Source organism: Bos mutus, chromosome 8 (assembly GCF_027580195.1).
Source record: "Bos mutus isolate GX-2022 chromosome 8, NWIPB_WYAK_1.1, whole genome shotgun sequence".
NCBI lineage: Eukaryota > Metazoa > Chordata > Mammalia > Artiodactyla > Bovidae > Bos > Bos mutus.
The window spans coordinates 13,161,248-13,175,603 of NC_091624.1; the positions used below are offsets into that span (position 1 = coordinate 13,161,248).

The following is a 14,356-nucleotide window of genomic DNA, read 5'->3' on the forward strand; positions in this document are numbered from 1 at the left end:
CTGGCTTCACATGCTCACCTTCTACAATGCCCAGTCCTGCCAAACCCAGCCTGCCACAGGCAACCCGGTGTCAGCAGGAACAGCCTACTTCTCTGTACACACACACGTGTGTGTGTGTGTGTGTGTGCACACGCGCGCCCACTAATGCCATTATAAACTCTTCAAGCGTGCCCACCCCCATGACACCAAGCACGTCTAATGACTGCTCCCATCTTTAATTAATTATAACTATTTTTTGAGTGCCTACCATGTGTCAAGCACTCTCCTAATCACTTTACAGGAATTTTATTTAATCCTCAAAACACCACCGCCAGGAGTCAGGGACCATCCTGATTCTGGGAAATCGGAGGAACCGGGAGGTCAACCCCTGCTCAGGGTCACAACTGTGTCACTCCCACAGGACTTAACAACCAGCATCAACTCTACCGGGCATGAGCCCGGTCAGTTCACAATGGCACTAAACTGCTGTGTCATGATGCAACAGCAGGTTCCCGGGTGAAAGTGAAAGGACAGGAAGAAGGAACCAGGAGACCGTCTCGGGACACTCCGGAAAGGAGGCGGCGAGGGGGAGAGGGGGCTCACACCAAGAGACACGTCCTGGTTATCGTTACTCAGCATTTTGTGGGGGTTCGCTAGGCTGTGGGGCCGTGGTACGGCGGGTCTTTCCGAGAAACCGTAAACGGCCTCTTCTCTGGGCGCGTCCGATTAAGGCCTGGCTGGCCCCTTCCCAGGTGACCCTCTAGATCAGGGGGTGGCCGCAGGCATGCGCCCTTTAGGTCACCGGATGGCCCTCCCGCCTTCCCACTCCCAGGTGGGGTACAGGTGGACGATGCCCAAGGTTTCGAACCCAGACGACTGCCAGGAGCTCGGTCCCGCGCCCGCGCCCTCCCGGCCCCTCCGGCCCCGCCCCTCCAGCGATCCCGCCCCCACCCGGCGGCTCCTGGAGGCGGGGCCTAGCCCTGACGCCGGCGCGGGCGCGCCCCCGCCGCACGCACGCCGCGCGCGCCCGCCCGCCCCGCCCACCGTTACTATAAAGGGAAAGCGGGCTGCGAGCTGGCTAAGCTCTGTCCGGCCCCTCGGATCCGTGTCCATCGATTGCACTGTCAGGTCGCTCGTCAGACCCCCAGCTGCCAAGATGGTGAAACAGATTGAGAGCAAGGTACGCGTTCCGGGGCATGCCAGGGCGCGGCACGAAGCTCCGGGCAACTGGGGTAGGCGGTGGGCCAAAGGTGGGCAGTCCACCCCTCCGCATCCCTCGGGGAAGGGGACGCCGCGGCTCGGCCTGGCACTGCGGGAAGCCCGGGCCTGGGCGCGTCCGGGACCGTGGAGCGTTCCCTGGAGGAAGGGAGGAGACGGACAGGTTTCCCTGGAGGGCAAGGTCCAGGTGACCCAGTGTGTCTGGAGGATGCACGCGCGCGGAGAGCGCCCGGGAGTCCTCCACTACGCCCCCTCCACCCCTCTTGCCGGGAAGCCGGGATTGGGTAGAGGATGGAAGGAGGCTGCCTTAGGCCCCCCATCTTTATCCGGACACGGGCCTGGGCAAGGAGGTGGAGGGCTTCTTGAAGAAAGCCCGGGCTTGCTGGCCGCCACTCCTTCCTCGTGGAGCCGCGTGATCCACCCGCGCTTTTGGGTGCAGTGAGCTCCCTGGGGAGCGGGTCTAGGCCGGAGGACCCCCCCACCCCCCCACCACGGCTGCCGGGTCGTAGAGGTGACGCGTGCTGCAGCCGCGTGAAAGGGAAGGTTCCGGGCTGGAGACACCCCCACCCCAACCCCTACGAGTCCTGCTTTAGTAGCCCAGGTGGCGGCAAGGAAGTGAAGTCCGGGCCGCGCCCTCGGGACTCCTCCTCCTGCGACGCAGGGCGTGTTTCCGGCTGCGCTGGCTTTGGAATGACTCAGTCCCCAAGGCTGGGCCCGGGGGCCTCCACTGCCCTACCCATCTGGGATTCTTTCTCGGTTTGTGGGGTTCGCTGGAGCCCGGAGTCCCCTGGGTGCGGCCGCGGCCGGCTATGTGCTTGACGGCGGTTGTGTCCTTTTAGGAATGCCCAAGGCAAAAAGTGTTGGATATATCGAGAGTTATTGCAAACTTAATACTCTCCTGCTCTGAGAATTCAGAGCCTGAGTGTCTGGTGTACTGTGCCCCCTCACCCCCGCCCCAAGAAATGGATGCTAATCCAGAGTCAGAAAAGTCAGTGGGAGAAAACTTCCCACCCCAGTAAAGCCGGAAAAGGCGAGTGGAGTGCCCGTACTTGGTTCAGATCTGAGGTTGGCTTCGAGGAATGGAAGTTTCAATGTTAATGGTTCCTTTTTTTCCCTTTTACGATCAAGAAACATAAAGATCATTGCAGGAAATCTGGGAAGAGAGAGATCTGTTTCCTAGAAGCAGCCACAGATAATTGACGTTTTTATTTCTGAGGTGTGTGTTTGTGGTCTCATTTAGCCTGAACTCTTTCTGTGTAATTAGAAGATTTTGGAATCATTTCAATAACTGAAGACATTCTGGACATTTTAGGCAGTTTTCCATGCTTCGATGAATGTTTCTGTTACTGACGCTTTATACAGTGTTGAGGCTGTTTCCTCAGGTTAGGGTCAACATCGATTGTGTATTTAATTGTGAAGTCGCGTCGACTTGTGACCCCATGGAATGTAGCTCTCTAGGCTTTTCTGTCCATGGGATTTCTTGGGCAAGAATACTGGAGTCGGTTGCCATTTGCTTCTCCAGGGGATATTCCCAACTCAGGGATCAAACCCACATTTCCTGCGTCTCCTGTATTGGCAGGCGGGTTCTTAACCATGAGCCACAGGAAAGCCTGGGGTCAGTATCTACTGAATGACTAATAACAGTCTATGGGGGGGTGGGGGGAGTAAGGGGTGATCCTCTGTAGAGGCTGGCGACTTCTTCAGTATAATCTCTGAAAACCCATGAAAGGAGTGAAAAATCTTTGGTCTAGCTGATGTGTCTCAGAATCCATACAACTACAAACCAAAAATATCTGGTGGGTGTTTGTTTGCATAACTGCAAACAGAAACCATGACCTACCGTCCCAGGGAAACACCATTTGTGAATTGTTTCCCTGAAACATGAGGCAGAAATTATAAATCTAGAGAAATAACTTCAGAGGAATTCGCTTAAAAAATTTTTTTTAATGGTGCTTTATTTACTTTCCTTCTTTACTGGACCAGATCTGACCTGATTCTTAGCTTTCAAAGCAAGGGGGTGGTTGTGTGGGTTTTTGATTAAACCAATGTGACTGGCACCTTTTCCCTTGAAAACTGAGACTTCAGATATAGATGTTTGTGTTTTGATTTCTCTTCATGGCCGTGGCTTTGGTCAGCAGCAGCTCAGCTGACTAATTGTGGTTAAAAATGAGTCCCTTGTTAACTAGAATGTTACGTTGCTAGGGTTACAGTGTCACGACCACTGGTAAATAACTCAGGGAGGTCGGTGGTGAGGAATTTCTCGGTCATTTCTGCTGGTGGGATTCTATTCAACAAGCATCGCTTGTGAAAAGTAACAAAATTCCCTTCATGAAGAACTAAAACTTTCTTAGTTGGTCAACGATGGAAGCAGAAATTAATGATAAATCAAGAGTATGATCTCAATTCTGGACACTGCATTAAAAAGAATATAAGGATATATGCTTAAAAGTCAACAGTGAGTGTAAGGGTGTGGAGAAGTTATTTTTTTTTTTTTTTTTTTTTGAGCTTTTGAATGTTCTAACATAGGTAAAATTAGCTTAGTCAAGTTTTAGTTGCAAAATTTTGTGGGTTTGTGACATTCAGTTGAAGAGTGACTCCTTGAATCAATCAATAAGCATTTAATGAATGTCTACTATATACCTAGATTTGATGTGGAAGCACTTTTAATACACGTCTTTATTTTCCTTTCATTTACTTAGTTTGGATGTGGATTAACCAAATAATATGTTGTATTTGTGAAGACATGAATATTGATACACTGTATACATCATACTTGTTTCATTCTTAGCAAGTAACACTACACACCACAGTAGGATTTCTTCAGTTGATTTGCTTGGTTTTCATGTTTTTAATTAAAAAACAGGCCCTGAAAACAGGACCTCCACATTGTGCTTTGTGTCCATTTTATCAAGGCTTTTGGAAATGAATGTAATTTCACATCAGCTTTCCTCTCTCCCTCCTTAGTACGCTTTTCAGGAAGCCTTGAACAGTGCAGGAGAGAAACTCGTAGTAGTCGACTTCTCAGCCACGTGGTGTGGGCCTTGCAAAATGATCAAGCCTTTCTTTCATGTAAGTATTAGCCGGCTTCTGCTTTTGTAAGCTGTTTGTTTGGGGTTGGTGGTCACAACACTAGGAAAGAGGTTTTGTTGTTGGATCTTTCGTCTAAAGTCATAGCATAACAACTTAATTTAGAACTTAAGTTTGATACATACAGCCCATGGAAGACAACTTTCAAAACTTAATTTGGTTGTCTAAGTGATTTTGTTTTTCTTCAAGTTGAAACATGGGCCCTAACCTACTTGAAGCTCAGGAATCAAAATCAGTGTTCTAAATTATTTTATACCAAGAAGAATTTGATTCAGAGAAAATGTCGTTTATGCTTACCTGTCCCTAGTCTAAATATCTGGATCTTTAGTCCCTACTTTTAAGTTTCCATTTAAGAAGCTTAAGTGTGTTGACTGCCACTACCCAGTGGTAAATCTTTGTGGTTTTTTTTTTTTTTAATTCTCCAGTCTCTCTCTGAAAAGTATTCCAACGTGGTGTTCCTCGAAGTAGATGTGGATGACTGTCAGGTACGTGGCTAGAAATCCGGAATAATGCTGAACGTTTTGCCTTGCCCTTTCCCTCTGAATTGCACATTGCTCGTTCTCATAAATAAGAAAAACGCTACACCTACCACCCTAGCTAAAAAGTTATTTCAGAACAGGTACTTGTGCCAGTTTTAAGCTGAATTCTAGCTGGCAGGAGCTATGTATATCACATCCTAAAACAAAATCGAGGCATCTATTACCTGACTTTAGTAGTCCTCTTTCTAAAAGCCTACATAGTCTACCTAACAATCCAAGATGCTCAACCAATAGAAACTGAGAAGACCAAACACCAGGGTACCTTGATAGAGAGCTGAGAAAAGAAACATGCTTAACACTTTAGGTCACGCAGACTGTTCTGTGTGCATTGTCGTTCAGTCGCTCATTGCGACCTCGTGGACTGCAGCCCTCCAGACCTCCCTGTCCTTCACCACCTCTCAGAGCATAACAAGTATGAATTCATTTCATCCTTGGTCCTGTCACATTGTCCATTTTACAGACGGGAAAACAAACAGCTTGGCCATAGAGTTACAGGATGTAGCAGAGCTGGGATTTAAACGTGTGTGGGCAGGCTCGCCTAACCTCAGAGGGACCAGAGTGGGTGAGGTACAGAGTGGCAACCAGGGCGCTAGACCTGGGTCCAGTCCTGGCCAAGCGGCTTCTGCTTTGGGCTCATCCTCGTCTCCTCTGAGCTTTGGTTCCATTGTCCGTGCCCAGATCTAATACCTGCCCTACCAGCTTTGTAAGGTTGCTTACTCACTGAGCAAACATGGAAAACTCTAAAGGTCCAGAAGGGTCTATAAAAGGGGGATGTAGCAGGACTTCCTAAGCCTGTGGGCTCCACCCTGTAGCGCATTGCTTATTCCCAGCACATTTCTCATCTCTTGCCGGACAAACTTCTGGACATAAACTTCACATCCTCTCCAGGAATTCTCTAGTTCCTGCCTTCTATGCCCAGAATGGCTTAGTTCCCTTCCTCTGTGTTCCCCTGGTGTGTTCCGCCCTTCTTTTTCTTGGATTGAATGTTGTGGGATCATGTCCCTTGTTAGCTGTGTGTGCTTGGTAAAGCTCTGTTCTGTGCCTCGGGCTCAGCCTCTGTAAAATCACAACATTGATGCAGCATCATAAGGCAGTTGTCAGTATAAGACCTGTGAGTGTTCAGAGTGGTTGCTGGTGCATGATAAGCTCTCAGTGAGCTTAGCTGTGACTATACTGATCTTTGTTTCTGTCCTTCATTATGGTCTGTCAGTTTTTTTTGAATCCGAGACCTTGTCTTACCTTTGTTTCCTGTTTACATAGCACACCTGTCGGGCTATAGCAGGTATAGAATGAATGAATTTATATGGTTGTCAAGATAGTTATTCTGATGTGTCCTGGGTTTTTTAAGTAAGAGCAGACAGTATGTGTTTGTGAAAAAATCTTGCTCCCTGTTTTAACCTAATTTTTTTTCTCTTAATCTGGTCACTTTAGCCAGGTACAAATGGCACCTGGAAGGGACTAGAAAGCCCTCTACCTGTATTATGTCATTTCATCCAGCTAGTAACCAGCAACAGTGTTTTTATCAGCACCCCCACTGCACAGGTGATGAGAATGCAGCACAGAAGGAAGAAGGCCAGAGGCAGAGCCTGGGGATTTGGCCCCTGTAGAACTGTGCCGGGCCCAGGGCAGATGCTCTCTGCCTCAGTCCAGAACCTCTGGGAAGTCTGCGTGTGGAGCAGGCCAAGATGTCCGTATGACAGTCCCTCCTTTAGGCCTGGTGGCATCCTCATCATCACCCTCAAAGTGTCTAGACCTTAAAATGAGCCTCTCATAAGTGGACCTTTCGCTTTGAGTAACATGTAGTTTTTTTTTTTTTTTTCCATACTCCTAGTGACAACTCGGAGAAGACAATGGCACCCCACTCCAGTACTTTTGCCTAGAAAAATCCCATGGATGGAGGAGCCTGGTGGGCTGAAGTCCATGGGGCCGCTAGAGTCGGACACGACTGAGCAACTCACTTTCACTTTTATGCATTGGAGAAGGAAATGGCAACCCACTCCAGTGTTCTTGCCTGGAGAATCCCAGGGACAGCGGAGCCTGGTGGGCTGCCGTCTATGGGGTCGCACAGAGTCGGACACGACTGAAGCGACTTAGCGGCAGTGACAACTACTCTACCATCTAAGTAGCCTTATCAATCTTTTGCAGCATTAAAAACTGAATTCCAGAACTCTTAGGTTGTCCCATACACATAGTAACAGTCGGTCTGTTCCTACACACCTGGTCAGTCAGCAGAATTCGCAAGGGAAGTAATGCAAACAAAAAGCAATTCATTGTCATGCCACGAATTATTCTCCATGGAATTTACAGATTCCAGGAGTGGGTCCTCTGGTTGCTTTGGAACACTGTAGATAAAACCATCTCCTCATTTTGGCTCTAAAAGAATGCAAATGAAAGATAACAGGGATATCATCATTTTGAACATTAGATCATATCATAGATGGAATGTTTTAGGAATTAGTATTTTTTTATGCAGATAATTGCTGTGCATGAATTCCAAACCCAAGGCACTTAATGTTTATAGTATTTGGGGGGCAAACAGCACCTAGTTTTTATAGAAGAATCTCTAAACACTTGAGCTGGAAGAGATTATCTTTCAGGTGTAATAAATCAAATGGACAGTCAGAAGGCAAACAACTCTGTATGCATAGCAAAGTGTGAATACTACTTTTGCACATCATAGACTGATCTTATTTCCTTAAGAGTAGCCTCTGCTCCCAGGTCTCCAGAGTATGATACTTGTAAGTTAAAAGAAACAAAGTATCTTAGAATGCCTATGTCTCCATTTTGATTAGAACAGCCAGGAGTGAGTTGATGAAAGGTGACAAGAGCAGGTTTAAAGGTACGTTGGTCCTCGGTGCTCAGTTGCTTAGTAGTGACAAGTCTTTGTGACCCCATGGACTGTAGACCAGCAGGTTCCACTATCTTGGGATTTTCCAGGCAAGAACACTGGAGTAGGTTTTCATTTCCTTCTCCAGGGGATCTCCCTGACCAAGGGCTCGAACTCACCTCTCTGGTCTCCTGCATTGGCAGACAGATTCTTTACCACGACACCATGTGGGACAAAATGCTAAACTAGAAACCACCAAAAAGAAATTGAATAAGGTAAAATGTAGCCTGGTTACATTTGGTACATGTGTGCTCAGTCATGTCCAACTCTGGTAACCCTATGGACTGCATCCTGCCAGGCTCCTCTGTCCATGGGATTCTCTAGGCAAGAATACTGGAGTGGGTTGCCATTTTTCCTCCAGTGGATCTTCCCAACCCAGGGATTGAACCAGCAACTCCTGCATTGGCAGGCAGAGTCTTTACCATTGAGCCACCTGGGAAGCCCTGTTATACTTAACTAGTAAAAACTAATAAAAAGCTGAGATTGGGTAAACCTATGGTGATGGAGAACAGATCAGGGGTGGGGTGGGGTGGGATAGGGTTTGACCATAAAGGAGCCACTGAGGAGGTTTTAGGGGAATGAGGAAGAGTTGTGTATCCCAATTATGCTGTGACTACATAAATTTGAATTTTTTTTTTAATGGCAGGAAGTTGGGGTGCCATTAGGGATTGGCTAGCTTTGTTTTTAAATGAAGGAAGTGATCAACTCAGGATAAAGGATATTTTTAAAACCACAGCAGTAACTCCTTAATTTTAAAGTGTGCGTGTCTTTTCAAATCCCCACAGGAATGGGTAAATTAGTGCATAGAACAAGTAATAGAAAACAAAAAAAGTAAAACATTCACAGAGGTAATAGAGATCAAATATTAGTTACAGACTACTAACCTTTTGGGGCTTCTCTGGTGGCTTAGTGGTAAAGAATCTGCCTGCCAGTGCAGGAGATGCAACTTTGATCCCTGGGTTAGGAAGATCCCCTGGAAAAGAAATGGCAACCCACTCCAATATTCTTGCCTGGAGAAACCCATGGACAGAGGAGCCTGGCGGCATACAGTCCATGGGGTTGCAAAGAGTCAGATACAACTTAGCAAGTAAACAACAACTAATCTTTACTGAGGTCATTAAAAATCCAGTAAAGCCCATGCTTTCAATGATGGGAGTAGGGAAGGGCTGATGGATCTGATTACATGCAAAGTCAAACTGGATGTCAAAAATCATGATACATACTGATAAATTGATACATTAGAATTGTGAAGTAGTTTAACCATGTGTATCTAGGGGGTTTAAAATGAATATTCTCATTCCCTTAGCAGCTCTTACTTTCAGGGATGGGGATTGAAGAACACTGTAATATCCCTTTCATACCCAGTGAGAGAATTCTTTATGCTTTAACTAAAAATTTATCATGTAAAGACTTAGACTGCAGTTTTAAGACATAAAACATATGAACATGATTAAAACACTCAGAAGCTTTCTCAGAAGCATTCGTGTTTTCATGACTCAGCTTATTTTAAGGCAGTTGTACCAGTGCAGGAGTGCCAGGCTCTGACTGGGTGAGGTATCCAGAATCTGAGAACAGGAATGAGACTATCATTTCCATTGACTGGGACCCTGTGTTTTCTGCTCAGAAAGCTTTGGGAGTAGCTTTCTCACCTGAAAGTTGTGATCAGTGTCCAAGCCCTATTGTCTTTGGATGTAGACTATCTTTTTTGGTAGCTTCCAGTCTTTCTTGATGGTTATGTTCAGCAGCTAGTTGTGATTCTGATGTGCTCAGGAGAGGAGGTGAGCTCGAGATCCTTCTGCTCCATCTTCCTTATCTCCAAGTCCTGCATGTTCATGCTCTTGTGGGTGATGAAGGTCAGCTGTACCACCTGTATGTTTCTCTGATTAGAAGTTGTGGAGAGGGTGGCTCACCATTTCGACCCCATTGCCCTTCTAACACCCACCTCTTCTGAGGCTTCTGCCAACTGCTTGCATGAAAGATGATACCCACCTGGTGACTTAAAAGTAAGAGTGAGGGAACTACAGTAAGCAGCTGCTTTTCCAGTGCTAGGAGGAGCCAGTCAGTGTTCCCAAATATTCAAGCAGTTCAGAGATTTTTTTTTTTTAAAGTACTTACATGAACCAAGCAACCTGTCTAGACCAGATTCATCCCATAGACAACCATTTTTTAATCTTTAACTAAACCAGTCCCCCTGCCCTTCTAATCTTCGGGTCTCCTGGTTGTTCATGCCTGCTGAGTTGCTCAGTCGTGTCTAATTCTATGTGACCCTATGGGCTGTAGCCCGCCAGGCTCCTCTGTTCATGGGATTCTCCAGGCAAGAATACTGGAGTGGGTTACCATGTCCTCCTCCAGGGGACCTTCTGAATTCAGGGCACAAACCCACGTCCCTTGTGTCTCCCCCATTGGCAGGTGGGTTCTTTACCACTAGCACTATCTGGCGGAGAAGGCAATGGCACCCCACTCCAGTACTCTTGCCTGGAAAATCCCATGGATGGAGGAGCCTGGTAGGCTGCAGTCCATGGGGTCGCTAAGAGTCGGACACAACTGAGCGACTTCACTTTTCACTTTCATGCATTGGAGAAGGAAATGGCAACCCACTCCAGTGTTCTTGCCTGGAGAATCCCAGGGACGGGGGAGCCTGGTGGGCTGACGTCTGTGGGGTCGAACAGAGTTGGACACGACTGAAGTGACTTAGCAGCAGCAGCAGCAGCACTATCTGGGAAGCCTGGTCTCTCCTGATTACTCACCCTCAAGGTCCTAACCTTGACATGTGCAGCTCACTATCTTCCTGTCAACTCTCCACCCCATTTTTCATCCTGAATTACTGGAATTGGTACAATTAAAATGTTATGATCTTCATTATGGTTTTAAACAAATGTTCTTGCTAATTTCCACGTAACTCTTGCTTTCAGGAAGTATTTGGTGCCTGGATGTACAAGGCATTCAGTACGTTCCTAGCCATTTTATTGCAGCCTTTACTGCCCTGTGCTGCCTGGTGTGCAGTGCTTAAAGGTTATCAGGAGAAGAACCGCACTTGTCTGCCACCCTTCCTGCCCAAACTAGCAACAGTACACGTGTGATTTCATAAAGATGTAAAGCCACACTTTTCTTCCAGTCTCAGAGGAAGAGGTGAAGTTAGGCTGCTTCCATTGACTGGTGGCTCAATCTCAGGGCCGCTCCGTTTTTAACTCCTGTGTTCCTCATTGCCAGATCCCTGGCTAGAAGACACCATGGTATTTGTACCAACCTTGCTTTCCTGTGAAAGTTCTTTGGTTTCTATTCTTCACAGCTTTTGCTAACCACGTAGTTAAGAGTACATGGTTCTTTCTGCATTTCTCTCCCTACCCTCTTTGAGTGCTGACCTGATGTTTTGAATCCCTAATGGACCTGTTCACTTGACACTCTAGTCCAAAACATTTTCATGGAATCTTCCCCCCAAACCTGGTGTGAATAAGGTGTGGAGAGTGAGGGGTGGTAAAAGCAGAAAAGTCTGTGTGGAGCTGTCCTGTAGGTTACCAAGACTTTCTTCTTGAACAAGTCCTTTGTAAACAAGTTGTCCCTCTCGCTAACGCTGAACTTTAGCCTATGATCATCATCTACGTACCTCACTTCAAGAAAACAGAATAATCTCTTAAACTGTTTGAGTCACTGTATAGTATCTGAGGCTAGTATCTCTCCAAGATGAGAATACATATTTTAAAATTTTAATTGAGAGTATAACCAATTCGGCTTTTGTGCCACTGTATCATTGTATACGCATGTAAACATTGACACGATGCCCTAATGTTGAGTTCTGGGTATGTAACAGGAAAAAGAATCTGGTTTTAGATCACAGGTGTCAGAGCTCAATACTCAGTCTTGTTTTTATCTTCTTGCTATACCTCTCTTCCTCTCAGGATGTTGCTGCAGAGTGTGAAGTCAAATGCATGCCAACCTTCCAGTTTTTTAAAAAGGGACAGAAGGTAGGTACATCTGACCTTGAAAACCAGCTGGGTAACAGGCTAGCATGGCATATAAACAAACAAGGGACTTACCTTTCACATTGGGAAGCACATCCCCATTTTTTCCTTTTAAGAATATTTAAATGTGTCATTCTTCATTAAGTACATAATGAGACACCTTATTGTTAATTAATCTCTGTTAAATCACAGGGATTTGCTGATTAATCCCTGTGATTGGTACTTCATATTTATATCACAATGCATTTATCTTTGTTCAGAGGTATTTGTGTAGAAAAATTGAGCCTTGACTTTTGAGGGTGGGTTTTGTTGTTTTTAAACTTAACTGAGTGTTATCCATGGATGTATAAGTATATACTTCCTGTCTTCCCCAGACCCATTCTGTGGTCGTATCTGATACACAAAATAGGCATGCAATGCTACATCTAATGGCAATTCAATATTCTCTCAACAGGTGGGTGAATTTTCTGGAGCTAATAAAGAAAAACTTGAAGCCACCATTAATGAATTAATCTAATCATGTTTTCTGAAGACATGACCAGCCATTGGCTGTTTAAACTTGTAATTTTTTTTTTATTTACACAAAGGAAAGATCAAGTATGAAGATTATATACCTTACTGCCATCTGATAGGTGACAATAAAATATTAACTCTACACTTTTTAAAACTGTCTCATGCCTTTACCTAGTTTTCAAAATAAATGAAAACCGGCCATTTGATGGTATTTAACGTCCTAGTTACTTTCATATGTTCTTGATTCTTTTTTGGTAAATTTGTAGGCCACTGGTTTAAGGGTTTTTTTGTGTGAATTTCTAGAAAAATCTTACTGAGGGCAATGCACAGATAACAGTAGTATGTTAAAATTCTGTTTTTGGTTTTTTTTTTTAATTTAGGCACAAAGTATTTTATATCTCCTGTGTTCTCTGAATGATCCTTATGACCAAAATTGATATCTGCCCATGAAGGAATTGTTTATCTCTGATTTGAGATTTCCTGTCTCAGGTTACAATAAGCTGCCAACTTTGGTAACAGTCCTATTACCAGTTAGGAATTTTTCATAGGTGGTTCACCAGGGAGCTCCTTGTGAGCAGACATTACAGTGGGAATTTTGATTCTAAGTAAGAAACTGGCTTTATAGGCCAGATAGAAGTTCCAACCTAAGTGGCAAAGCATGTGGAAGTTACCGTTTATTTCATTCAAAGAACAATTGTTTCTTTGTTCTAGACACAGCAAAGGGCTGAGGAATGCTTGCAGAAACAGTTTTTAAATTTGTACAGTAAAAAATAATCATAGAATTAAATCATATGCCTCTTACCATCCTTATAATTTAATCTTTGCAACAGTCCTATGAAGTAGGCACTATACTCCCCATTTCCCAGTGAGGAAACCAGCAAAGAGGCTGAATAGCACCACACTAGTCAGTGGCTGATCAGAGATCGAAACCAAACAAGTCTAGAGGACAAATGCTCAACTATTACCCTGCCACCCTATACATTCTAGAAGGCAAACGAATGACTGGTACGCTGGTATGTACTATCCGTGCGTGCTCAGTCTCTTCAGTTGTGTTTCTTTGCGACCCTATGGGCTGCAACCTGCCAGGCTCCTCTCTCCATGATTCTCCAGACAAGAATACTGGAGTGGGTTTCCAGGTCCTCCAGGGGATCTTCCTGACCCCGGGATCAAACCTGTGTCTCCTGCATTGGCAGGTGGGTTCTTTATCACTAGCACCACCTGGGAAACCTCATACACTGAGGCCAAAACAAATGGGCACAGATGATGGAGAGGTGAGAGAGAAAGTGACTCAACATTTAGGAAAGACAATCCGAGGACTCCTACAAGCAGGATTCCAAGGTAAAGAACCAGGTTTTTGGGGTTGAACAAATGGGTGGTTGGGGTGCCAGGTAATGAGTAAGGTGGGGATTGGAGGAGGCAGGTCAGGTTCTCTTGGGACATGTTAAGACATGCTTTTGTGGTGTACATTTAAGATGAATGATTTCATGCAGACTGCTAGGTACTGGTCTGGACTAGAATAGGAATTTGAAAGCCATCATAATGTGGATGGCTAAGAACAGATGTACGGGAACATCCAGGATAGAACATCCAGAGTAGGAAAGGCTCAAAACACCTTGATGAGCTCTCAACATTTAGAGCGAGTAGAGTGGGAACCAAGAAAAGACAAAGGAAGCCAAAGGGAAAGGAGGAAACACAAGAAGGTTGTTTTTTTTAACCCCTAAAGCAAAAAGAACATTTCAAAAAGGAAGGTGTGTTAACTATCAAGTGCCGCTGTGAGCCTATGATGATTGGAAAATGCAGTGATTGTGACAGTTCTTACGGAAGAACAGGGATGGGAGCCAGGGTGGTGAGACCTGGAAAGTGAGTGAGCAGGAGTGACTTTTAATAGCCATCCCGAGCAAAGTCAGCAGAGGGCCCAAGGATGATTGTCGCAGCAGCGTTGTTTACAGCAGCATGAAACTGGATCCCTGTCAGTACAGAAATTGTTAAATCCAATATGATAAGTCCTTTCTAGGTAATAGAGGATGTGAAATAAAGTCCATATTTATGGCAAGGCAAGGAGAATTTAAACGTAACAATTCTCGGACCTTTGGCCTCCTCTCCCCTCTCTGCATCATGTATTGGCCAAACCTCCCCCCTCAGTAGGGATACCTGCAGAACCGTAAAGAGCAACA

General features: G+C 45.5%; 1 protein-coding gene across 1 annotated transcript; it reads left to right on the top strand.

Annotated features, from left to right (window-relative positions):
* Positions 1–999: 999 nt before the first annotated feature.
* Positions 1,000–12,393, top strand: TXN (thioredoxin). Its single transcript, XM_005893314.3, has 5 exons — positions 1,000–1,159; positions 4,162–4,266; positions 4,710–4,769; positions 11,607–11,672; positions 12,124–12,393. The coding sequence occupies exons 1-5, from the start codon at positions 1,136–1,138 to the stop codon at positions 12,184–12,186; spliced, it is 318 nt and encodes a 105-aa protein (XP_005893376.1). The 5' UTR covers positions 1,000–1,135; the 3' UTR covers positions 12,187–12,393.
* Positions 12,394–14,356: the final 1,963 nt, after the last annotated feature.